Genomic DNA, 27590 nt, shown 5'->3' with positions numbered 1-27590 from the left:
ATGGCAATGGCTGCTCCCCATGGGTTCTGCCCCCGCACATAATTAATCTAATAAAAAGGTCCAGTGTGGTGTAATTATGGCAATGTTTTACTGAATTTACATCTCTTTTGCTTATAAACAATACACAAAGCGCAATTAATGTTGTAAGCATGACCAGCACAGGTACACTTTAAGTAGCTCAATGTTTAATTGTTATATTTGTAGTCACTATGTCGACATATTTTAGTTTATAATCTCCTTGCACACTCATCCACTTCTACTTAGGGGGGAAAGTAGACAGTTATTCAGTATACTAGGTAGATTCTGTTGGTGCTGCGGTGACAAATAAAGTGCGTCAACCGTAGACTTTGCTCAGCGGCCGAGGAATCAGCTGACATGAGGCAACATGCCACGAATCACAATTTTGGACTCTTTTTGGACCCTCAGGCTGAGACCAAAAAGTGAAATGTGCATGAATGTTCAAACCAAAGGACCCACATGAAGAAGCTAAAAACAGAACCGCCTTGTGTGCCACCATGTCGCCATACGCCAACACAGTCAATATGAGAGTTAGTCAGGCATTGGGCTGTATTCAGTAAAACTAGAGCACTGAAAAAATACATTCACAGAATCTCATAGTGGAGTTGGATCTGCAATTGAAAATAACACCTACCACTTTAATCCTTATAGGTGACAGGTCTTGCTTCGCCTTGGGAGTTTCTTCTTGTAGACAGGTCTCCTAGGAGATCAAGGGGAAGTTCAATCTAGAAATTATTCCTCAGGTGAATACTCAACCATAGACTTCATACCCTATCAGTCTACAGGTACACATTTGTGTCATTCACTTGAAAATGACTAATTCACCTGTATTCATCTCAACAGATGTTTCTCAATGAAGGAAATTAATCAAAATTGGATTTCTTTGTTCACTCTCATCTTGAGTCAAACTGTATTGTGCTAAATTAAATGTTCAGTGTGTGATGTTTAAAGACACTATCTACAGGTGAAGTTACAGATTATACTGCACAGCCCACCTCACCTCGTCCTGACCTATAGTGGTCACCAAGGCTGTTTCTTGCTATAGGCAAACTAAGCAAATACTTAGGGCCCCCAAGCCACCAGGGGGGCCCAAAACTGCATGTCTAGCCTCATCTGAGGAAAATTAAATTGAATTAAATTGTCCTGTCTTTATCTGTAGCTATCTCATGTATTTATTACATCCCTTATATACTTAAAAAATAAACGTAGGATATAAATAAAACAAACTGCAATGATAAGCTGTGGCTAGTGTTTTTGTGGCATTATTAGGTTAGATTCATTGAACCGCACTGTCACACAGTTAGTGACGTAGTGGGCCGCTGCCAGGTATGATGGGAATGATTGACAGCTACCCATCTATCATTCCCGTTAGTGAGAGTATTAAACAAAACAAACACCATAATGGCATCAAAAAGAAGTTATCTCAGTGGTTGTTGTATTTTCTTATTTAAAGTAAACATTTTTATAAACACTCAAAATCTGTTTTATTTATTGACGCATAGAGGGTTGTTGTTTTTCTTGTATTATATATATTTTTTTTTTATCAGTTTAACTTGCGTGAGTTACTCAACTTCAGATGTTTAATTTTAACTGTAGCCTGTATTGCTCATTATGTGTAATAGATTTCGGCATCTTAGTAGGCCATCTAAAGCAGGGGTGCCCAACCCTGGTCCCTGACAGCTACTATCTTGCATGTTTTAGATCAGGGGTGGGCAATCCTGGTCCTCGAGGGCCGGTATCCTGCATGTTTTAGATGTTTCCCTCTTCCAGCACACCTGATGGTCATTATCAGGCTTCTGCAGAGCTTGATGATAGGCTTATCATGTGAACCAGGAGTGTTGGAAGAGGGAAACATCTAAAACATGCAGGATACTGGCCCGCGAGGACCAAGATTGCCCACCCCTGTTTTAGATGTTTCCCTCTTCCAGCACACCTGACAGTCGTTATCAGGCTTCTGCAGAGCTTGATGATAGGCTTATCATTCGAATCAGGTGTGTTGGAAGAGGGATACATCTAAAACATGCAGGATAGTAGCTCTCGAGGACCAGGGTTGGGCACCCCTGATCTAAAGGGTTTAGGAATCTCTTCATCGTAGTTTGATAAACAAGGGGCTCCAAAACAGCGTCTTGCTTAGGGCCCCCAGAAAGCTAGAAACGGCCCTGGTGGCCACTAAAAATGTTCTTCGTTAGAACCAACGATTGATATGTTCATTCTGAGCTTTTAAGTGAAGTGTGTATTAACTGTGATCCGGACTCAAACACAGAGGATGACAGCTATGCACTTCAATGTTCTAAACCAGTAAAAAAAAGAGGCTGTTCATTTTGAACTGGTGTAGAAACATAACACAATACTACAGACTGGGACATACTCTACCTGTTGATATAAACAGCCACAGCTATTCTAATTTTTCAGGCGATTATACACTAATAAAAGATTATACTCCATTTATCCCCTTAAATCCCTGTTAAGTCTTTCACAGTGGACCTTTAAAGCTCACAGAAGGGCATTAAAAAGGTGAGAATCTAGCCTCCTTCTCTCTAAATACACCGTATGTTCCTACAGTTGACTCGTATCACATTATTCCACACAACACAATTCCATTATAACCCTCTCAACCTGAACTCCTCTAGGGTTTGGATGTTTTAACGCATGCCTCCACTCATGGATGAGTTCCCTGGCTCAAACACAACCAATTATCTGTAACCTGCTGTTAAAATACAGGACTTGACTGTGAATTTGTGTGCAATGAAGGGGGAAAATGAAGTGGAAGAAATCCAAGCACATTACACTGGAAGTTTCCTCCATGTGCAAAGGCCGGTCAAATTACTGGACTGACTAATCTAATAGTTTCTTTTTATATGCGGTAATTTATAAATAGGGTAGATACAGATGCACGAAGCACGACCTTACGTCTCCTTGCCTGTGGATATTAAGATGAACCCATCATTTGTGTGATAGATGTAACTGGGACAAATATTAGAGTGATGGATAAGATCAAAGAACTGACAGCTGTTTAGGAAGAACATTCCCATTTACAATATAATGAGTTATCAGGCATTTAAAAAACAGTGTCACCCTGAGACTCAATTACTGATATGAGACTTTATGTTTTTATATATCATAAGTGCTTGGTCTCCAAAATAAACTTGAAACACTACTGTGATTCTTATGATTCCTTATTCAGAGAAATGTCAGTTCCACAGTGACAACCATGTCAGCCACAAAAACAAGCTAAACATCTACATTTCAACTTTGATCTGCATCCTTTGGAAAACCTTTACCCAGCTGCCTGTGTTTACAGAGGAGTTACATAAAATCACACAGCTTTTCTTTCCTTGTACTTAACAGCAAAATAATCTTCCTCAGATTTCATCTCCCATCTTTAACCTGCAAGTTACAAAGGGATGTTCATGTGCACAAGAAACAGGGCTTTTACGGAGGTTATTTGAGGCAGAGTGTTTTTTAATGACGGTAATTATAGATACTTTGCAGTTGTAATATGATGGTAGGAGGATGCTGAAAACTGTTTTGATAAAGAGGCCTGTTAGTGGTAGCTACCAGGGTTGTACAAAATTCAGAATCTCAGAATTTAATTCAATTAAGTGAATGAATTTGAATTTGAATTGCAGGAAGTGGAATTGAATTTATTGCAATTTATTCTTATTACATATCAGTGAGAATGGGATACTTTTAACATACATTCTTTTCTTCTAAATGAAAGTACAGACACTAACATTAAGCATACATTCCCTTAATGTTGAATAATTAGCAATATCTTCATTTCAAAGTAATCAAATGAAACAATGTTTTGGTAAATCCAATTATCATTTATTAAAGTACTTTACAGGGTAACGTTGTTGCATCTAATGATTAACAGTTCCTGAAATGTTGTCATCGAGGCACAGATGTCCTTTTACATGTTATCATTTTGCATATTGCCATAATTACAAAAATCAAAAGTACAAACCAGCTCTGGCCCATAATTAGCTTATTTCACTAGAGTGTACTCCAAACAAAATGTCCTAAATGTTTGGACAACCGTTTTGAAGACTGGGATACAGCAAGGTATTCTGGGAAATGAAATGCTGTCCTATCATTTTCCACAGTTTCACAGTTATTAGAATTGTAATGATCTGTTTTATAGAGTATGTTTTTAATGTTAATTTGTGGTATTAAAAAAAAAGAAAAAGAAAGGCCTATATTGTGCACATAAAGTCCATACAATAATATCTGTATGAAATTCATGTTGTAATCATATGTAAAGCTTCATTGTTAAATACACCTTAATTATGTATCATGCATTTCTTTGAATTTCATGGAATTCCAGTTCTACTTCTTGCAATTTGAATTTGAATTGCAATTTTGCATCCTTTTTGCAATCTTAATTCAAATTCAAAATCAAATTCAAGAACTGAATTGGAATTTAGGGGTCATTCTCAATTCAATTCTGAATTTTATACAACCCTGGTGGCTACACACTGTGAATGCATCACAAGGATATGGTCAATATGAAGGCAAATAGGAATTTGAAAGTCATTATGAATAGTCATGATGTAGGTGAGTGTACATAGGCAGAGAACAGCCCATTCAGAAAGTCAGCTGCTGGGGAGGTGCAATAAAATGCAGCATTATTTTATGGCCATCCATGACATTTTTATTTGAGTGAGATTTATTACTGGATGATGGTATTCTCTGGAACAGTATCACTGCAATAATTCAGTTCAGTTCTATTAAGTCATAACTAACAGGATTAATTACAGTTTAATAAATCCCTTAGTAACACTCTAAATTTGTTACAGTCTGTTAATCAGACAATTTTAGCATTTTACTGTCTTTACTGAAGAGTTTACAGTAGCAAAAAGAAACAAGGGTAGTGTATTGACAATGACATACAACAAGGTTACTTGATTCATCATCTGCTCCATTAACCAGCAGCAGCAGCTGGTGCAAATGTTATTAAGAATGACATTTGGTTGTTGTTCTTTATAAAAAGCCTGTAGTTGATTAAAGCACTGACAGTGAATTATATATGAAGCTCTGATTGAGGTTATTAGTTATGTCTTTATAATGGGATGGTCTGGGATGCAAAGTGACTGAATTACTGTAAACATTCTGTACTACCTTCTAATTAAATGAAATAAAAATAAAAACCTCATTGCAGCCTTTTATTAAAAGAGGGAGTCTCATTAAAATATGTATCTAAACGTATAAGCAAAAACATGTCTAAAAAAACAGGAAAAGGTAATTTTTTTTTCACCACAGATGGTGGGATCGAGCCTGGCTGAACCTTCCCGCTGGTCTGACCAAATGTGATCCTCTTCCGCCTCATCCTCAGGAAGACGTAGATGCGGATGTAAACCAGCAAGGTGACGATAAAGGGCAGATAGAAGGACACCACCGAGGAGTAGATCACAAAGTCTGGGTTGGAGATGGAGCACACCATCGGGTCATCTGGGTCCAAAAGAAAAATCATCATTATGCAAAATAGGTCAGTTAAGACACTGTGGGCATAATCTACAGCTAACCTCTGACTTTGGCACATGCCCTGGATCTTACAAATGCCCTCTGTGGCTTGTACATTCTCATATCTGCTGTACCACATGCGTAGTCCCACAGCCATGACTGAGAAACGGAGATATGATTGATTCATCTGTAATTGTTCCATTAATTCAAGACAGGAGACCATGTGACATAATAATAATGGCTCATGGACCAATTTTTCAATCATATTTCAGAGTCAAATGGCTATCAGCGAAGATCCAATCATACTGTAAATTGAAGATGGAAAAAAAGAAAGGTGACACTCCCACCACAGCTGTGGACTGCTTATTCCATGTCAGTGGCACGAACAAACTGGTGATTTGCTTCCCCCTGTATGTTCCCCTGGATCAATAACACATACCTCAGTACACATTGAGATGGAAACAAGGACAGACAGATACAGTCTATTTCTAGCCACTCTCCAAACCACCTTCAGCTGTTAGACTCATGTTATTTTGTTATTTTGCTCTGCACTTTAAAAGGTATTCATCTGCCAAATGACTCAGTTTCCTTTAAAGGACAAAGAGGAGACCTGAGGTGATCCCCTATTTGTTGCTGCTCTGTGAGATGACGGGGTCACATTCTGATAAAAGAGTGAGCATTTCGCAATCACCAGCCATTGTTACCTCCTCCAGGAGGTATTGTGATCACTTTGCTTTGTGTGTTTGCGTGAGTGCATATTTGCTTGTTTGTTAGCAAGATAACTCAAAAAGTTTTGGACGGATTTTCATGAAATTTTCAGGAAATGTTGATACTGGCACAAGGAAGAAATGATTAAATTTTGGTGGTGATTGGGGGTGGTGGTGGGGCCACGGGGGCCCACTGATCTGCCTTGGCGGAGGTCTGTGCTCTCTGAGTGCTTTTCTTGTTTTGTATGGATTGCACATGGAAAACATAACGTGCTTCACACTTTTAATACTCCTCAGCCAAATATAGCGATTGCATTGTTGAAAAGACATGCTGCCATGTGACCTTGAAAAAGTAGGTCAAGGGGACCAATTTTCAACAGACTTCTGCTCCATGCCAAGATGCATCCACAGTATACATTTGGTGCAGATATGTCAATGCATTCTTCAGATAGTGCAATTATGTTCTTGAATGGACAGACAGACAGACAGACAAACAGACGCCAAAATAATTACAATACCCCTTAGGCCCGAAGTTGGCCAAGGGGTAAAAACCAACTGCATGCCTCTCTGAGAGCAGCTTTACATCGTGTCTGACTAATGCTTTTAATTGTGTGAGTGCACTCATGTATTTGTGCCACTGGCCATTGACATTAATATAGCCACTGGCGATATCGCTCAGATTTCTCATGTGGATAGTTTTACTATTTGGTTCTTGCCTTGTCTTGTCCTTACGTCACACTGGCCAAATGCAGAAGACATTATTTTGTAAGCTCAGCTTTTTTTCTCTTATGTAGGCTATAAATAATGCAGATCATTGTAGAAAATGATACCATTCCCCAGCCTACAGAAGCCTAATTTAGCAACTATTCAGTGCAGTTGACAAAGAAAAATATTGAAAGATGTCCACCTTTTTAATGAAACACCAAATGTTCCTGAATACATAAACTGAGTAACACACATTTACAGGAATTTAGAAAAGTACAACATAACAATATGATGGAGAACATCCAACACAACTCTAATTTCGTCCTTCAGCACATGCTTTTGAGGGACTCCACTGTCATTATAACACATACTGGGTGACTCATAGCCAGTTTCAAAGAACATGGATCAAATCAAAGCAGCAGGTGCTGAGATACCATGTCTTTTAGTCCCTATATACAGGACGTAATCATCAAACAATACTGGGTCACACAACATCACACATCTCCTACAGAGTATATTCATGATGAATGACAAGGATCAGAAAAATTTCCATGTTTATGACAATATCAGCCAACTGATAAGTACATAATAAAACATCCTCTGCTGCACATATGTCCATGTAAAGCAATAATAAATACGCATTGTAAGTCAAATGGTAAATCACAGAAAAATGTGCTCTGAACCATCAAATTTGAAAAATAAATAAATGCTTGAGTAGGTGCATCTCATGAAAAAAAATACTATGAAATGCCAGGAATGCATTTTCTAAAGGTGCTGTAACCACACCCAATTTCATCCCAAGTGTCAAATAACACTATAGTCTGGAAAATGGATGCTGCTGTAGTTTTATTGGACTTGTGTAGCTGCACATGTTTGAGTCACCAGAGCCAGAATGCAATTTTCAACCAGAGGGCACTGACCTACCAGAGAATCAATCTTGTTCTTCTTAGTCTGCAATAGAGCGCTCATTTATGATATCTGTCTGGACAAGTTAGCAAAATGTAGTATTGACTGGCATAACCTAGCATCGCTGTAGTAGGTATAGTAACTTACACTCCAGTAGGAGAACCACTGATGCAAATGCGTTCTAGTTTTTACAGAGCAGGGGTCAAGCTAAGTATAGCTCTAGTCACTGAGCCATGATTTCTAGCTCACCCAAAAAATACCTCAACATAAAATGATCAAAAACAGTTTTAGAGGGTCCACAGTTCAATACAACATTGTACAACGTGTTTTCACATGTTTCCAGCATCTAACGTTTAACATGTCTCTGAAACTCTGAAATTCCTTTACACTGACTGTAAAGATTCAGTGTGTAATATTTACTGACATCTACTAGTGAAGCTGCAGATTTCATTATTCTGTCCTCACATTATTTTGTCCTACAATGTAAAAATGACTTTGGCCTCTGAGTCAAGGTTTTTTTTGTCCTTTCTGGGCTTTTTAGTTTAGGAGATATTACTTTTGGTCCACACTGAAATATAGCATGTAGGTGACAGTAAGGCACCTTAACGCTGGATACTACCAACTGTAAATTGGAAAAAAGAAGAGGAGGGGTCTGTAGAGACATGACCACCTGCTGCCTGCTCCCTCTGCAGATAAACAACTGATTGTAAGCATAGCCTTATGTTAAATTGATAATAAATTTGTCCAATTTTTTCCCATTTAAGCTTTTTGAGATGACCCCTTTCACATGTTTTATATGCTCTTTATTTACATGTGCATTGTTTGCATTATTTCGTGTCCATTTGTAATGTCATTCAGCAATTTTATGGGTTCATTTATATTGAAACATGCATTTTGTGGAGTCTGACATATTCACCTGGTAGCACAGTGTTTGGACCCAGCAGACTTAGAGAGGAAGTGGTTTTTCTATCAAAACCTTCTTCTGTTTTACTTTCAGAACAAGCTGGAGCTAAATACACATGTTAACTGTTGAACCATGAATGTGTAATTATTTTTAAAAAGTTAACTGACAAATTTTTAATGAGATAGCATATTTTTGAAGGTGCTTCAGTTTACAGTCTGTATGTGTGGTGTGGATAAAAGTGTGTAAAAAACTGTGCAATCTCCAGAGTGTTCAACGTGAAGTTCAGGAACCTGCTCCACTCTAGCCCACTGTATTGGTATTGCTTTTCAGGTTTGTCTTTGAACAGTTTTTTAACAATTTGTTTGCACTATTTTTTTTTTGTACTTTGTTTTGTTAGTTGTGTTTTCCTGTTAGTGATTCTGGAAGACTTAACCCCACATTTCTCACTGAGTGGTCAAAGGTTTTCATTCTTGTTTTACAAAGACAGATCAGTTATGTAAGAAAAGTGCTTACTTCTACAGTTCAAAGTTGTTGCAAGAATGCAAGTAATTGTGCCCTGTGTGGTAACTCATTTCCCAGGCTGCATGAGTTACAAAAATGACAGTGATTAATATTTTGACATGATTATATCTAATGAAAATATGATTCTAATATTAAAATAAATTTCTGTAATTACTTCCAAATAAATCCATGTGCACTACTGGTCAAAAGTTTTAGAACACCCCAATTTTTCCAGTTTTGTATTGAAATTCAAGCAGTTCAAGTCCAATGAACAGCTTGAAATGGTGCAAAGGTAAGCGGTGAACTGCCAGAGCTAAAAAAAAAAAAAAAAAAAAAGGTAAGGTTAAACAAAACTAAAAAATAGTGTATATTTCAGAATTATAAAATTATAAAATTATACAATTTCTCTGTAGGAAAGACCTGCATTTTGAAATGTTTTGATGGTCTGTCTCTCTTCTACTGTTAATTGCCTTTTCTTCAGCATTTTTATAGTAACACACTACTCTCTGCAGCACAACACTGTTCAAACAATGCTCACAACGGTATGGTATCAAAGTGTGTTCCAACACTACTTTTATGCAGACAGATGGGGTTGGAAGGAATTCAGAATCAGTGGGACACCTGGAGGAATTGGTAGCACCAACTCTCGAGGCTTGATCAATCTCCACTGCTGCAGAACTGCTTTAAGTTGTTAACCCATTTCTTGTTCGCCTTTTTGCATAATTCTGAAATGTACATTATTTTTCAGTTTTGTTTAACCTTGCCTTTTTTTAAAAAATTTATTTATTTATTTATTTTTTTACCTCTGGCAGTCACCGCTTACCTTTGCACCATTTCAAGCTGTTCATTGGACTTGAACTGCTTGAATTTCAATACAAAACTGGAAAAACTGGGGTGTTCTAAAACTTTTGACCGGTAGTGTAAATCTTACAGATTGGACCTTAAATAAAGAGAGAGTTTGACTTCTGGTGTAAGTGACCCCTCTGGCTCTCAATTTCAGAACAGGGTATTATATATTTTGCACTCTAACAGTCTGCACATCACACATGCCTTATGTATGTATGTACAGTATGTATATTATGATTAGACACCTCTGTGTAGATATTTATGGTGTATGTATATATTATATACATGGATACTCAGAGTTGATGTGTGTGGGATAAAAGCCACAATATCGATATGAAAACCCCCTCTGGTTATGGATGGGTGGGAGGGTGGGTAATTTACCAATGCTCTAATGTTAGTATTTGATGTGTGATGATGTGATATGTTTGGAAAAAGTTAATACAAAAATGCAAGTCATAAAAAAAAACAATCTGCACGTCTTTAATATTCAGTAGAGGAAGATGAAGTTGAGATGTTATTGTCCTGACCTGTGGTGTTGAAGCCAAACAGCAGAGGACAGGAGACAGCGAAGGCTAGGACCCACACAACAGAAATCATTGCAAAGACTCTTTTCCTGGAACGATGGGTGGTGTTGTACAGGACAGGCATCACCACTGCTGTGTACCTGCAGAGACACACATACACGTACGCGCGCATACACACACACACATACACACACACACACTGTCAGGTTTCAGTTTTGTGTGTCTGGATGGAAAGTGTTGACATTTGGGGAGAAAAGTGCTGATATAGTATCATAAAAAGAGAATAATTAAAGCTACTAAAAAGCTGAAAAGAATAAGACTTTGGGAAGCCAAGAAATCCACTACTCAGAGGAAGAGAATAATATATACTAACAATGAAGGAGCACACCAAGCACTTCTATTTAGAAACAATTTGGGTATTCAGCAGTAAACCTATTGGAACTTTGATTTAAGAGTTAATCAGCACAGAATATGCCAAGAGTGTATAATGAGCCCTGAAAAACTAGGTTCAGCAGTGGCTCTGTAGAAGCCGCAATTATGCTGTATCCCAACCAAAAATGGAAGTGATGTTATGTTGTTTAGTGCCAGATAACTGCCATGATTGTTTATCCTCATCACACTAATTATTCGGGTTCTCCTCAGGGCAAAATGCAGGGCGAGCCTGGGGCTATACAGACACTGATCCTCACTAAAAATGCTCTTCTCTGAGCTTTAATTTATCCATACCCTTTTGTGATGCCACTGTCTGTTTGCGTAAAGAAAAGATGTAAAACGTGGGATCGTAAAAAAAATATGTTCATGGTTTATTGATCAGAACATGGCTTGCAGTAGTCATACAATCTAACAGAGTTGCTCACCTTGAGGAGTTTCTTTTTTTTTTTTTTAATGAAACTCTCCTCTGAATAGTTTGGACTGAATCTATCTTTCTTCCTTTTATCAGGCAATAAATCATTCCCTCGATCACAGCAGCTACTGATGCACAGTAAATAACAATGCCTTCACAAAGGTATTAGAGGTATAACGAGCATTATCAGTGAAACATATAATGCCTCTGGTGCTTCGCTTTAATTTAGCACCTCAGAAAGCATGATGGCAGTGTTGTTCACTTGTCTCATAATCGATCACCAAGAGGTATAGTGCTGAGAAGAACTTCATCTTTTAGAAGCAAATTATTTATTGTACAGACCCTGCAGGACAAACATACAGTGTGTACTAGCAGGCACGTAACAACACCAGATTACAGATACAAAATATGCCAAAAGTGTTCATTAATCAATGGTCAGCGAAACATCTTTCTTGTGTGGAAAAAAAAGAGATAACCCTCCAACACTGACAAAGGTTAAGGGAGAATTTTGAGTTGAATAATCATACATTTAGAAGAAACACAAGAGGCAAGTATGTGAAAAAACTTGATATAACCAAGACTTAATACAATTCTTTATCCCATTGAGATACATGAAACCTTCAGCAGAACAAAAGTGAAATAAGAAATAGAATCTTTTTACTGCACAGGATAAAACTCATGAAAGCACCTTTTTAACTGCAGAGGAAGAAAAACATTCACTCTTCCAAACGAGCCACACAAATATATCCCCCTGACACCTCCAGCTTTTACCAAGTACCTTATTCTTTGTTGTAATTGTGTTGCTTGAGGGTTGTAAGTTCAGACCCTTCAGAGCTATTAATCATTAATGGTGACATTACAAGAAAACCAGGCAAATAAATAATGTAAATACTGCATGCATATCTACAGTAAACTAGAGCACGATGTTGTTTAGTTTATGTAAATGTAAACAAATAGACAGTAATTAGATGTAAACCTGACCCTGAATATCGAATGGAAAACCTCAACCACCCGGTGAACAAAAAAAAAAAAAAAAAAAAAATCTTTTTGTACAGTTTCTGTTCTCTTGTGTCAAGTAGATGCACTGCACATCTATCAAGAGGATGGATAAGATGGGAAAACATTGTCTTTCTGCTGGAAGTTTTAAAATATCTATGAGGCAAGGTCAGGTGTAACAAAATAGACTTATTCATAGTGAAATCTCATACGGATGAAATTTATACTGGAGATGTCATGGCGGCATCAGGTAAGCCCTCAGATGCACATACTGCACACTCACCTGTCAATGCTGATAGCACACAGGTTGAGGATACTGGCAGTGCACATCATCACATCTAGCGTGACAAAGATGTTACAGTAGAAGCGACTGAAAAGCCAGGCACCGCCGACCACCTGCACAGGACAGACAGGAAGATTAACAACACATGCGAATCTCTCCCTTCATTTTCACCGTGAAGTGTGAAGCAGCTATGTACACACTCGAACACCCACACTGGTGCATGTGACATTAAAAAAAAAAAAGGTTTAGCCTACATGGAGACATGAAGAAAAGCAGAAGTTAGCAGCCAAATATGTTCCAACATTCACTCTGATACGCTACATATGCATGCATACAAATAAGGCTGTTAATGAGGCTGATTTATGCATGCAGTAACAAATATACATGCAAGTAAACAGCGCTTGACCTCATATTACGAAAGGTGACGTGAAGAGAGAGCGCATCTATGCTGATGGAGCAGTAATGGACGGCATGTTGTTAAAGAGTGTGTGTAAGGGAGTGTGTCAAACAAACACAAGGTCTAATTATTATCAAGGTTGTTTCCATGTTTTCAAAAGGACATTAACCCCCAGCTAAACCAGCGCCATCACAAACAACCCCCGTCTGGACCCCCACTGCTGAATCTTGCTCAGACCGACAGGCTTTCACTTAAGCCTGTAATGTCTGGTAATAACCGTCTGACAAAGATAAATGGGATCCAAGCTCCATTGCCTGACTAGTGAATCCAATAAATCTAGGATGGGGATATACAGTACGCCTACCAACAAGTACACAGAGAGGCAGTAAGTGCACATGAATATACACAGAAGCAGGCACCAACAAAGAATAAAAAACAAACAGAGAAAAACAATCTCTTTCATATTCTAAAGCTGAGACAAACACATACATATTGATTTTCTTAGAGTATGAATGTGGAAACAGTCACAACTTAGGTTTATTACTTCATTTGTAACTTTCCTGAACAAACTTTGCAGCAGGGTTGTCCAATTAAAGGACCTCTCTTTGTTTTGGCCCATGGTATTTGACAAATGCTTTCTGTTCTTTTACTTTAAAACTGCTGCAAAGTCCTAACTGTAATGACCATGAAATATGCATTTGTGCAGCTAAGAAGTAATAATCGGAGTGAGATGGTAATGCACAGCGCAGTACTGCCAAGATTCCCTATTAAGTTTGTGTATATACATGGTACCGATGAAGAATTACAGTTTCTTCTCTCTCTCGCTGCAGCTTATTTTTATGATTTTGTTTCACCATAAGGTTTACATCACAGCAGAAGGGAGTGACAACTGTAAAATACTGCTCATTGGCAAAAATTTACCACATGTACCTTATGTCTGTGGCTCTCAGTCAAAACAGAGCAATCAAGTCGGTAACACTGATGGAAAAAGTGGGGAAATTACTATTTCACTGTCAGGGAAATAAATTAGACGTCATCATTTACGGATATTTGCAAGTTTTTTCTTGCTAAAGTCACACTTTCACTCTTGATTTCAAAGATAAAACCAGTTTCTTTCAACTTGTAAAGCACCTTATTTGCATGCATATTTTAAACATGCTAATGTCTGCAAAGAGACGCATATGGAAGTTTTATGTTTATGTTAATCTCTCTGCAAATGAATAATAATATTGTTTAGCAGATGAAAGAGTCATGCATTTATTATTCTGAAATCTTGATTCATTTTTGGCCCTATGTAGGTAAGAATTCGGACACCTCTAGTTAACAATATCCAGAAATTCTCCATTAATTTCTTGCACTACTCTAGTTCTACTCATTAAAAATCATCAATTGTGGGACCTCCTGCCCATACTGGTAAATGGTTTGTGGAGGACTCCCGTCACATCTGAGAAAATCACCCCCATGATGTCACTGTGGTGTAATTAGGGTTAAATCAGCTTTAGATTGGATGTTGCTCATTTCTAAAGGCATTACAAACCAGAGGCATGGTTCAGAAGCAGTGGGTATTAATCAGGGTCTAATGAAAGATGACTGAGAATTGCATTATGGGAAATGCAAAATATGTTTTTTGAGTGGGTTGTCAATGCACACTATTGACCCACAACAGCACAAAGAAAATTAATTATGTGCACATAGCAGGCGGTGAGATGGGAACAAAAAGACGTTTGAAGGCAGAAAAATTATTACAACGTGTCGGGTAAACAATTGTGCTCACTTGAAATGGAACAGATACTCTATAGATGAAAATTTATCAACTTACTGAAAGTAAACTTTTTGGTAACTAAATGGTATATTGACATGAAACAATGAATCTCAAAGCCAGTTATTCTAAGAGAAATCATAGAAATAACACATATTGTATGTATTGAATATTGTGTGCACACAGTGAGAGTGTGATTGTGAATCTGTGGGGCTGCACACAACTCTGTATATTCACAGCAGGAAGTGCACTTTCAATGAAAAGATACCACAGGACGTCAGGGCCTTGTCAGGACATTGATACAAGACACCAAAATGTATCAGGTATCCAGGCCATTCGATGAACAGTGTTGGGTGATATATCTTTGAAATATGGTGGGAAAGAAGTTATTCATTCACAATGTAGTGAGTCAGGTAACTTAGTGCATTTAATCATTTTTCTAATTAGTTTCCATAAGGAACAAATTGCTTTACTCCGAGCATTGAAAGGCCATTTTGTCCACACTGTTGCACATAAAGATGAAATTAATATTTTTTTTTACCTCTTCTCATGAAATGATTGTGACAATGTGATTTATTCTTGTTAGCTAAAGTGTAACTGTGATTCAGTATGTAATTATTGTACCAGGGCAAAGGTGATCACAGTATGTGAGGACCCGGGACTGTATGTCAGAGACTGTTCTCTGTAGTGTGGGGGCCCCCCAGGGAACGGTTCTGGTGCCGTTCCTCTTCCCTCTCTAGACTGCTGACTTCTCCAGCCTGCCACCTGCAGAAGTTCTCTGACGACTCTGCCATCGTTGGCCTCATCACAGATGGAGACAACCGGTCAAACAGAGGACTTATCCAGGATTTTGTGGACTGGTGCCAGCAAAACCACCTCCTGATCAATGCCAGTAAGACCTGGGAGCTGGTTGTGGACTTTTATCAGTGCCCTCACACCCCCTCATCACCAGTGAACATCCAGGGAAGGGACATTGAGATGGTGACATCTTGTAAGTACCTGGGTGTTCATCTGAACCATAAACTGGACTGGACTGATAACGCCACTGCACTTTACAAAAAAGGTCAGAGCAGACTCTATCTGCTCAGAAGGATGAGGTCCTTTGGGGTGCGGGGGGCACTCCTGAAGACCTTTAATGACTCTGTTGTGGCCTCTGCCATCCTCTATGGGGTGGTCTGCTGGGGAAGCAGCATCACAGCAGCTGACAGGAAGAGGCTGGACAAACTGATTAAGAAGGCCAGCTCTGTCCTGGGATGTCCTCTGGAACCTGTGGAGGAGGTGGGGAAGAGGAGACTGACAGCCAAGCTGTCCTCCATGATGGACAAAGACTCCCACCCCCTCCAACACACACTCACTGCACTAAGGAGCTCCATTAGTGACAGCATGAGAAACCCAAAGTGTGTGAAGGAGAGGTATCGCAGGTCTTTCCTTCCTGCAGCTGTCAGGCTCCTCAACAGAAACTGCTCTAAATAATTCTGTGCAATAAACCGTGCAGTAATCAGTGCAATAAACCTCACAATAAACCATGTCCCTATCCAGTCTGTGGCATGTGCACAGCTGTAGATTGTATATAGATTTTTTTTGATTTGTCTTTATTTTTGATTTTGCACTTCTTTTACGCTTGTGTGCTTTTGTGCTTTGCTGCTGTAAACCTGGAATTTCCCCTTGTGGGACTAATAAAGGCAAATCTTATGTGTAGAAATACGAAGAACAAGAGGAATGTGTCTGAAAACAAAATGATCCCAACTTTATGAGCAACAGTGTATTTATTTTGTAATTTACTTGTCACTCTCTTGTATTCTACTCCTAAAACTGGTGGTAAGATAGCAATGAAATGTTTGATTTTACAGTATTGTGGCTTTTAAAGCTTAAATGTTTCTGCAGTGTATGTCACCTCCAGTAAATTACAGGTCATGGGGTTGCTACCTGGAAGTGTTAGAATGTTGTGATGTATGTTACTATAGTGTGCAGCCAACCGGGAATATATGCACTGTGTGGTTAGTGTTTAACATTAAGTTAGAACACTACATTTGGTGACGAGGTTAAATTTGACAAAAGGGGAAGAAAGAAAGAAGACAATGGCGGTGCTATCTGGTTTACCAGTGGTAGCTCCCTTTGATGTGCTATTCAATTCAGCTAACGTTGGTGTGCGCTGGCCAAAGTGGATAAATACTTTTAAAATGTATTTGACTGCATTGGGAGTTTGTAAGCCGCAATAAAGAGAGCTTTACAGCTACACTTAGCAGGTGCTGAAGTCCAGGACCTCTTCTTCATGCTAGATGACATGGCAGGAGATGATGACTATGATAGAGCAGTGAACAAGTTGAATGAGTATTTTGCACACAAGAAAAACGTTTCATATGACAGACACGTGTTTAGACGAGCGGAACAAGCACAAGGAGAGTCAATGAACAGTTTTGTAAACAGATTACAGAAGCTGGTGTCCATATGTGAGTTTGGAGACAATAAGGATGACTTTATCCATGATCAAAGTCAGCAGTGGCTTTTCCATTGGACAAAACTTTACTGATATTTACTAAATGTCGAAAAAACAGAAGTGCATAATGTCAGTTTTTCCATTAAATCACAAATGCAATGATTTGTTTATTTATTATCGCGAGATGACATGAGAAGTCATTCCATAAACATGACGACGAACGTAAATATTGTGTTGATTTACAGATATATTCATTTTAAATTACCCCTCTATCCTGCACTAAATTAAAAAATGATTCAGTTTCCTGGTGTGTCTACACATACCATGTCATGTTACTTTTAAAACTCTTCTTTGCTGGTTGTAATGTCCGTCAACATCCGTTTTTTTTTTTTTTTTTTTATTCAGGTGACTCTAGTTGCAGAAAAAGGTTTTTCCATTGCAGTTTTGTGTGATATACCAATTGTGCTATGCCCAAACAACCACCTCTTGCCAGCGCAAAAAACTTTTAATTGAAAAATGACAGTTTTGGCGGAATTGTCATTTTTCCATCAGGTACATTTTTATGAGCAAGTTATATTTGCGCAGTTTGAGGGTCAATGAAAAAGTGACTATTGACAAGTGCACATCAAACACGCTGTGCAGACTGCTGCAGTGTGCCAAAGATTTGACGCTGGCAGGGCTCCAAGAAATTGCAAAAGCAGTGTAGACAAATCAATGAGCCATAAAGATGGAGAAATTAACAATCAGTGCGGTGGAAAAAAAAACATGGCAGAGGGACAGGAAAAACAAAAATGGCAAGACCCAGACCTCGAGATCGTTCTTCAAGTGATGTGAAAGGTGTGAAATGTTATTGGTATGGTTGCGCAGGTCACATAAGTGAAGAATGCTCCATAACAAAGGACAAAAAGTGCAACGAATGTGTTAAGAAGGACATTTTGCCAAAGTGTGCAAAACAAAGAATGTGGATAGAGTGAACAGAGTTTCAACCACACTCACAGACTCTCGGCTGTTAGTGGTAATGAAGAAGGAACACTGACTATACTAGTTAACAAGCAATCACTTGAAATGTTGATAGACTCTGGTGCTTCGTTTAATGTTGTTAATTGGTGTACATTTAGACAGATGAAGTCTAGGAGTGATGTTAAACTAAAACCAGCTGACAAGAAAGTCTATCCATCTGGCTGAAGAAAACCACTAGAAGTGAAAGGGATTTTCACAGCTGATTTCAAAATTAGTGAGAGGTCAGACACTGTCAGTGCAAAGATACAAGTGATAGAAAAAGCCCAAATCTGTCTGTTAGGCATGGAAACAGCTGTTAATTAGGGCTGTTGCACATTGGCTGTATGGATCAGGTGAATGCCATCCAATCAAATGAAACAGAAAATTTCACGGCTGATATACAAGAGAAATATGAGAAGTGTTTTAAAGGACTAGGCAAACTGAAAGATTTTCAGTTAAGTTTGCACATTGACAATACTGTGAAGCCAGTGGCCCAGCGTGTTTGCAGAGTGCTGTTCAGTGTGAGAAAATGAGTTGAAGAGAAGCTCAGAGAACTTGAGGCAATTGATGTAATAGAAAAAGTAACTGGACCAACACCATGGGTGTCACCATTAGTCGTAGTCCATGAGAAGAAAGAGCAAAGACTATGTGTGGATGTGTGAAGAGCAAATAAAGCCATTGTGTGAGAAAGGCACCCCACCCCCACAATAGATGACATACTGGAGGACATGACAGGAGGCACAGTATTTTCAAAATTGGATTTAAAATAGGGTTATCATCAGATCGAGTTAGAGCCCGAGTCCCAGCAGCTAACTACATTTGTTACACACACAGGGCTGTGGTGTTATAAGAGACTGATATTTGGCATTTTGTCTGCCCCTGAGATTTACCAACACATCACTGGACAAGTTTTACAGGGCATACCTGGTGTTCATAACATCTCTGATGACATCATAGTTTCAGGAGAAACCATAGAACTGCATGATGAGAAGCTGCAACAAGTCCTTCAACGACTGGAAGAGAAGCAACTGACACTAAATGGAAAAAAGTGTCAATTCCAAATGACAGAACTGGAGTTCATGGGCCATGTGTTGTCTAAAAATGGCATTGGAGTAGCTCAGTCAAAGATTTAGGCAGTGGAGATCACACACCTTCCAACAAATGCCACTGAGGTGAGAAGTTTCCTGGAACTTGTGAACCACTTTGTCAGATTCATTCCTGATCTGGCCACTAAATCAGAGCCACTGAGGAGACTCGCAAGGTATTTCTGCAAATGGACATAGTGTTCTGAACAGGAAACAGCATTTGTAGAGCTGAAGAGGCAGCTGGCTAGTTCACATGTAATGGTGGATTTCAATCAAGATGCAGAGACACGTGATAGTTGATGCTAGCCCAGTAGGACAAGGAGCTATTCTGAGCCAGAAACAAAGTGATGGAACACATAAACCTGTGTACTATGCCAGCAGAGCTTTGTCAGACGTGGAACATTGCTACTCTCAGACAGAAAGAGAAGTTCTTGCTATTGTATGGACATGTGAGATATTCCACATTTTCTTTTCTACCTTTTGGCTCAGCATACAGTACCAAAAGCTTTCACTCCACAGCAACTAGAAGAGCTGTCAGCAGCAGATCCTACATTAGTTGCGTTATGCAGAAGCACTAGGACCAGTGACTGGGAGACATAAGATGCAGCCTACCGAACTGTAAAAACTGAGCTTTCCACTGTTGGGAAAATAGTGTTGAGAGGTTCCTGCATAGTGATGCCCCATGTTGCACGATGCCAGACTTTGATGTTGGTGTATGAAGGACGTCAAGGAATCGTAAAGGCAAAACAAAGACTGAGAACAAAACTATGGTGGCCAGGAATAGATAAAGATGTGGAGGAGTTGGTGAAGTTGCGTCAAGCTTGTCAACTCAATAGCTCAAGCTCACGGGAGATTCCTACTATGAGGACAGACGTCCCAGCTAAACCATGGCAGACACTTGCTCATGACATGTGTGGACCAATCCCTTCAGGAGACCATCTCCTGATAATGAGTGCTATTCAAGGTGGGTGACCATCGATACCTTCCGGAGACCTACCACAGCTAATAAAATCAAATGTATGAGACAGTGATTCACAACTCATGACATCCCAGAGTGCATTGTGACAGAGAATGGAACTCCATTTGTCTCAAAGGAATTCAAGACATATCTCCAGGAAAGTGGCATCTCGCAGCGCCATATGATGTCATATTGTACGGAAGCAAATGATGAGGTTGAAATGCAGAACAGGACCCTTTGTAAACCCATACACTCAGCTCATGCAAGACTGGTGTGCTGAGTTTGATGTTTTCTTAATGGCCTACCGCCGCACTCCACACTGTGGCGGAACTGCTGTCCCATCACCAGATCAGGACCAAACTTCCTGAGCTGTCAGGTAACAGCCAGCAGTTTCCCTTGGGTTATGATGTTGCTGTCCACATAACTGATGCTGCAAGGAAAGAGAAGGGGCATGTGGATTCAGACAGATCCAGATGGACAAAAGACAACACTGTGCAATGACATGTCAAAGACCTTCTCCATCAGCACAAGCAAAACAAACTGTCGACACCATTTGAAAGGAACCCTTACACTGTTGTGGACCAAGGAGGACCTTTACTCATTTTGTAAAAGGACAACAAGAGGATGATGCATCATGCGTCCTTTGTGAAGGTAAGGGTTCAGCCAGCACAAGAGACAGTGTCAACCAGCACAGATGGACAGAGGTTGAACACACAACTGATGAACATTCAACCTGCTGAACCACCTCGAGCAGAGAAAACCCATCCGGGCAAACCCTAAGCATCACCGGATGAAGTGCCTCAACAGGACATTTGGCCTCAAATAGCCAGGCGAGAACCAGCTCATCTGATGGACTATGTTACAGATTAGAGAGACGTTGCCATAAAAGAGCAGAATAATCTCTGGCAACAGGTTGTGGTTTCTGTATATGTATAAACACACACACACACACACACACACACACACACACACACACATATATATATATATATATATATATATATATATATATATATATATATATATATATATATATATGTATAAAGAAAATTTTGGATAAATGATTGCCTTGTTTTGTTTGGATTGGAGTTTATAATATGCACTTTCTATAAAAAAGCCTGCATATATGTTTGGTTACAGAAAGCTGAGCATTGAAGAAATGTTTATTTGAAGTTGAATGTTAGTTCAAAGAGAGAGAGACCTTGAAAAGTGTAGTTTTATAGAGTGCTGAATAGGCTATTGATAATTTGGAGAGCACTGTTCTGTTTAGAGTTGAAATGCTAAAAGTAATAATTTGTAGTCAGAGATTTACAGCTGAATGTTTATGTTGCCGAATTCTGGTACAAGTCAATATCTAGGAAAGGGAGGGATGTAGTGTATGTCACCTCCAGTAAGTTACATGTCATAGGGTAGTTACTCGGAAGTGTTAGAATGTTGTGATGTATGTTACCATAGTGAGCAGGATTAAAGCAGCCAGTTGGGAATATGTGTGCTGCGTGGTTAGTGTTTAACATGAAATCAGAACACCAGTTTCCCAGTGTGATTTGGCCCAATAATTGATTTACTTTCATGTATCTCTCAAATTTCACTGAATATTTTTGATCACACACTCATGAAAGTGAAAACACTTGACCTGAATGTGGTGACCGCGTAATAAATGGAGTTGTTTCCGTGGGCTGATCACATCGAACAATTGCTCGAGCTACAAAACATCAAGTGGAAAGAACTGTGTAAAGTGAACATTTAGTCATTGCTGGTTCTTTCAAGTGTAAGTCATAGATCAAATTTTCCATCCAGGGATAAATTGGCTTGCTTATGGGCACATGATTAGTACCTGCTGAGGTGGTGGGGGGTGATACTCGGCCACTTTTTCTGCCAAGACAAGGCTGTAAATGAAAACCACAAAGCGTCCTGTCAAAACAAGCTAATCCTCTGTCCCTGTGATTACAACTCACAGGGTGATGGTACTCGCAGCGCCAGTCCAGGGGAGAACAAATTAAAATTCTGAGCAAATAATCTTATTTCATTCTTTTCCATATCTGACCTTTACAGTGCAGCTAAATTAATGAACATTGCACTGTAATGTCATGCTATCTTTTAATGACCTTCTCCTTATGGGAATGCATTAAATCTTAAATGAGGAATTATACTCAAATAATAAAAAATGTAGCAGATTCTTTTAGAGTATGACTACTTGCGTGGAAGTGAAACTCATGACTGGGACCTGCTGAGGCTCCTGGCTGCTTTAGTGCACCTTTCATAGGATATAATCATCTTTAATTTGTCAGCTCCTGTTCACTGAGTGTGGTATTTTTTCTGGTTGACCTGCTGTCCAATCCCCCACACACAGTAAGAAATAGTGCATTCTGCTGACAAAGAGCAAACACTGGTCAGCAGGGTGGCCGCTTGTTAAACATAACTGGACTTGAACCAGATGATTTTAAGACCCCATGTCAGCAAACACCTGCCCCCGAGCAACATGCTTGGTCCCTTAACGCCTAAAGGATGCTGTGGGAGCTTGAGCGATTACATAAACAGGACACCTCTGCTGTGTATTCTTGGTGTGTTATTTTGATTAAATATGGATGCCTGAGGGTCATGTGCAACAGCAAAGTTAATGAAGTAACTGAACGGCAAGTGACAGTGAGAGGGAGGCCTTGGAAATTAACAATTAGGACACATACTATGACGCTAGCAAGTAATTTGTGAAATGCAAATACAAATGAGCTGGGGCTATAAATAACAATTTGCTTCGAGATTCACAGGTTTTCCGTCTTTGTCATTAGAATTTCAGCCAATTATCCAAGCAGATGAAGTCCTAATTTGTTAATATTCAAGAGGGTCTTCAACGGTTATGCATAATTTACAGTAAACCACAATCTAAAGTGCCTTTCATCATCATTAATCTTGACACCGCACTGTTAATACAACATAATTGGCTCCAAATGACCCTCAGCCCATTTCTCTTTGACTCTCCCCTCTTATTGTGAAAATATTGTACACATTGCTTCCCATACATTTCATTTTTTTTGTCCTTTTCCCTCTCCTTCCCAGCATCATCTCAGTCAAGTCAGTTTTATTTATGTAGGCCGATATCACAAATCACAAATTTGCCTCAAGGAGCTTTCATATCTACACAATATACGACACCATCTGTCCTTCGACCCTCAGATTTAGTAAGAAAAACTTCCCCAAAAAATGTTTAATGGGGAGATAAATGGAAGAAACCTTATGAACAGCAACAAAAGAAAGATCAGTCACTTAATACTTTATACATTATTTCCCTTTCATTTAAATCTCTAATGCTCCTATAGGGTTTTAATACACTATTTATTATAAGGCTTAGATGCAGCCTACTGATGCCAGTTACTGTAAAATCAATGAGGAGAACATGAAAACTAACTAAAATGACTCCTCCCAGATTGGATGGTTGTGTTTGGTCCCGCTGGACTATGTTTTAGCACATTTTGGATGTTTTTATTTAATATCTGCTCCAGATCTTTCAATTTTTGTACATACATGGTTATAAAAATGTCCCAAAATGATGGGAAATGATACATTTTTCATTGAAAAACATAAATATTTTATGTTGTACGACTCCCAGACCTCTCAACTGTAAGCCTTGGTCTGCTTATATCTTAAGGAAGTCACAGTAATAGGGTAAAAGTGCCTGAAATGCAGCTTTTAGTCAGCATTACAGCTGTTAATAAAGTCTACTTGAAATGATGAAAATAATGATGTCTTGCTTGATGGAGACCTCATTTATTCAACATGTTAATCTAAAACTATTGGATAATGAAAAGTTGTAGTGAGTCATAGAATTTGACTTTCTGGATGATGTTTTTTCTTTTTTAACCTTGAGTGTTCAGTGCAGGGTTAGTGTTATGTGTTGGAATACAATAACCACTCATAAAGAAACTCAGCTACTGCGTCATTTGGTGACATAGTAATAAGTGAATGAACGTAGAACTCTCAACATGAATTTTGATAAGTACTCCTCACCTCTAGGTACACAGCCCAGGGCATGACCAGTGAAGCCACCAGCAGGTCAGCCACAGCCAGACTGACCACCAGGTAGTTGGTGGTTGTCTGGAGGGAGCGTTCCCTCAGCACGGCCAGACACACCAGCACGTTCCCAAACACAATGGCCAGGATGAGCAGTGAGTACAGCATGGCGTAGTAGTTCCGCTCCCCCTCATCTTGCCCTGAGGTATCTGCGCTCTCATTCCTCTCATCCCACCCGAGGTGGTCTGACTCGTTCCAGAGCCGCTCTGCGCTGCTAAACATCGCCATGGAGACGTCCCGGTGACATGGGAGGTGAGACGTTTGGCAGACCTACCAAAGGAGAGGAGTGGGATCATTAGGAATTTCATGAAAACATAGACACTTTTTTCCTCACATCTGATCAAACTGAAGTTATATATGAAGGTAGCTGCGTCATCTGAAGTCTGACGTCATCTGACTACTTCCAACTTCTCTATGACTGTGAGTCATTTGCACATTGCTACTTTATTTGCACACAATATTGCACACAATTGCATCCTAACGGTAAATGCTGTTTTGCACTGTTACTGCACTGGACTGTACTTAGTGTGTTTTACATTTCTTTTCTATATATATAATGTACATAGACTTAATATACTTGTTCTTTAGTGTTTCATATTGATGTACATATCCTTGAGTGCTTTTATATTTTCTCTTTTTTTATTTTTTATCTAGCCGAGAACTACCTCTAAGACAAATTTTGTTATGTGCACATAATGACAATAAACATTTTTTAATCTTGAATCTGGGAAACATCGGCTGTCTGAAGATTGCTGCAGTCAGCTGAAGTGATATAAGAAATGCATCCCAGCAGGAGTGCTTTTTCTCGACATTACAGCTGTTTGTTGGTACACAGACACAAGTGTTTTTATCCAACTAAATAGAAAAGAAATTATTTATTGATGATAGCTGGCTCCTGCAGAAACAGTCAAGTCCATAAAGACTCAGCAGAAACGTATGCTCTTAGAAGCAAACTTCACAGACAGTTCAGTGCATTTAAGATTGTTCCTGTAAGCCTTTTAGATCTCTCCTTATGGTAAACGGCTCCTAACACAGGTAAAAGAAGACGACCCAACTACAGTGGTAACTTTAATGAGGGGCTGGCAAAGTGCCTCTGTGAGGTTAGTGCACCAGCTCAGCTCACTGGAGAGGAGTAATAAGTCCAGGCTGCCACACTCTGAGAGGTCCGCTTGGCTCTGGTCCCAGGCTCTGCTCCTTACACTTCATCCTTCCTCTCATTTATTCCCAATCCTCCCCATCTGGCCCGAATCCAGATAACAGCACTGTGGTAATACTCACACCTGTGTCGAGATGGTAAACAAACTGATCCATCTTATCCTGTTCCACTCTCTTCTATGTGACAAAAATAGGGACAAAAACGCAGAAGAGAAACTAGGACCATTTTTAGATCTGGCACAAACCCAGAAGTCTTTTAAAGATTTCTCAGTCTATAATTCCACTCAGTTCCTCGGTGGCTCCAGTATCATATGATTATCCACAAGAAGAACCGGAGGAGTAAAACAAAACTGGCCACCGATACCAATCACCTTGAAGTCTCCTAATGGGAGTGCAGCATGAGTTTATTACAAAATTAGATGTGACAGGACGAAAAGAATGCAAATCATAATTCATTTGAGGTGTGAGCTTGGAAATCCACATCCACAAGCACAACTGTGCAGGGGTGGTGGTGGCATGCACTCATGAATTTTTATCTGAGGGGACTGGTTTGTTTAGACCTGTAGAACAAAAGCTAATTGGAACTGATTTCCCACTTCACTCTTTTGTCTGCGGTCCTCCCTCTCATATTAAGCACCACCTGATCCTGCCCTCTCAATGTCATGTGCATCACTGACCTCCTCCAGCGCGTGTATGATGGACATCAAGCTCACGCACACGTACATGCACGCGCGCACAGGCTACATGGGCTTGTGGATTGTCTGCGCTAAATGATCTGAAGTGTTATTTGTGCAATACTGTGGCAGGAAACATTACTTAGTGTGTTAAACGACACATAAAAACAAAGAACAACTTAATTGCGTTATGTCAGACTGCTTTAATAATAATTCAATTAACGCAGATTAATTATCATGATGTTAGGCAGCCAGAAATTAATATAATGACAGCAAATGATTGACTTTCCTGTTGTTTTATCATCTTGTAAATTACCATGTACCCTCCGGAGAATTTTAATTTAGAGCTGCACACCAGTCAAATCTTCATGGTAAAATTAAATGAAGTCCCGTGATAGGGCCACCTTATCAGATATCAGACATTTCCAGGACAAAATGAGGTCAAATATGTGTCAAGTAACCAGAGGCATAATTACGCAGAAATGATTTTCCATATTATCACCTATCAGAGCCATACAGGTGGGAATAAAGCAGCAGATGAAGATTCATATATCACACATGAGGCAGAACAGTGGGATAAGAAATAGAAACCAAGAAACAACATTCCAATTTCGTTGTGCGTTTTTTTTTTTTTTTTTCCTCTCCCTAAGGGCAATATACAGTGAAACTGAGTAACATACCTGTTACTGTTTTGAAGTGAAGAATTCATCAGATGCCATCGAGCAAAAGCATCATCCGTGCAGAGTTAAAAGTTGTCCGGTCTTTGGGTCCAGTAATACGAGGCGAGCGGGAGGAGCCGGAGGAGCGCTCGGTGCCATTGCGCACGGACTAATGTGAATGTGGGGATGCTCAGAGATGAACCGCACTCTCACTTACTCCATTTCCATATGGTCTGTGGATGTGGCTGCCGGTAACACGCGTGGAGCCTTTTACACTTTAATTTCCAGCCACACAGGAGGTGCGCGTACACGTGGAGACGTCAGGTGTCTCCCCAATGAGCGACTACAGTGATGTGGCAGCAATTTACCAGGCGATCATTATACAAGACACAAGTTTCATTTTCAGAGTTCCAGTTTTTTTTTCCTTACTATTTTTGATCATATTTGTTAGAAATGGGTTAATATCCTGTCCCGTGGCTGTTTTTGACCCTGAACCAGTCTGGGTCGTGTTTTGCTGGAAGTGACATTGTCTTAAAATAGCCTAATGCTGGCCTTATAAAACAACCATATGGGAAAACCAGTAAGAAGAGCGTAAAATAGGTCAATGTAAGTCTATAGCTTTAAGGGGAAAAAATTATATACTTGAATTAACCACTGCTTTCTACCTCTGGACATTTTCACACTATAGAAATAGAAAAAGAAAAT

General features: G+C 39.3%; 1 protein-coding gene across 2 annotated transcripts in view; it reads right to left on the bottom strand.

Annotated features, from left to right (window-relative positions):
* Positions 1–27226, bottom strand: part of drd3 (dopamine receptor D3) — a 34696-nt gene extending 7470 nt beyond the window's left edge. For both annotated transcript variants that reach the window (XM_030123869.1, XM_030123870.1), the window contains exons 1-6: positions 26907–27226; positions 24335–24667; positions 12698–12810; positions 10578–10714; positions 5276–5469; positions 653–718 (exon numbers count right to left, since the gene is read on the bottom strand). In XM_030123869.1, coding sequence (XP_029979729.1) covers positions 653–718; positions 5276–5469; positions 10578–10714; positions 12698–12810; positions 24335–24625 — 801 coding nt within the window. In that variant the 5' untranslated portion in view covers positions 24626–24667; positions 26907–27226. The remainder of the gene's footprint in view (positions 1–652; positions 719–5275; positions 5470–10577; positions 10715–12697; positions 12811–24334; positions 24668–26906) is intronic.
* Between the last annotated feature and the right edge of the window lie 364 nt (positions 27227–27590).

The sequence above is a fragment of the Sphaeramia orbicularis genome, chromosome 20, assembly GCF_902148855.1.
Source record: "Sphaeramia orbicularis chromosome 20, fSphaOr1.1, whole genome shotgun sequence".
NCBI lineage: Eukaryota > Metazoa > Chordata > Actinopteri > Kurtiformes > Apogonidae > Sphaeramia > Sphaeramia orbicularis.
Note: the sequence above shows the minus strand (reverse complement) of the source record. Positions and strands in the feature narration are given on the sequence as shown.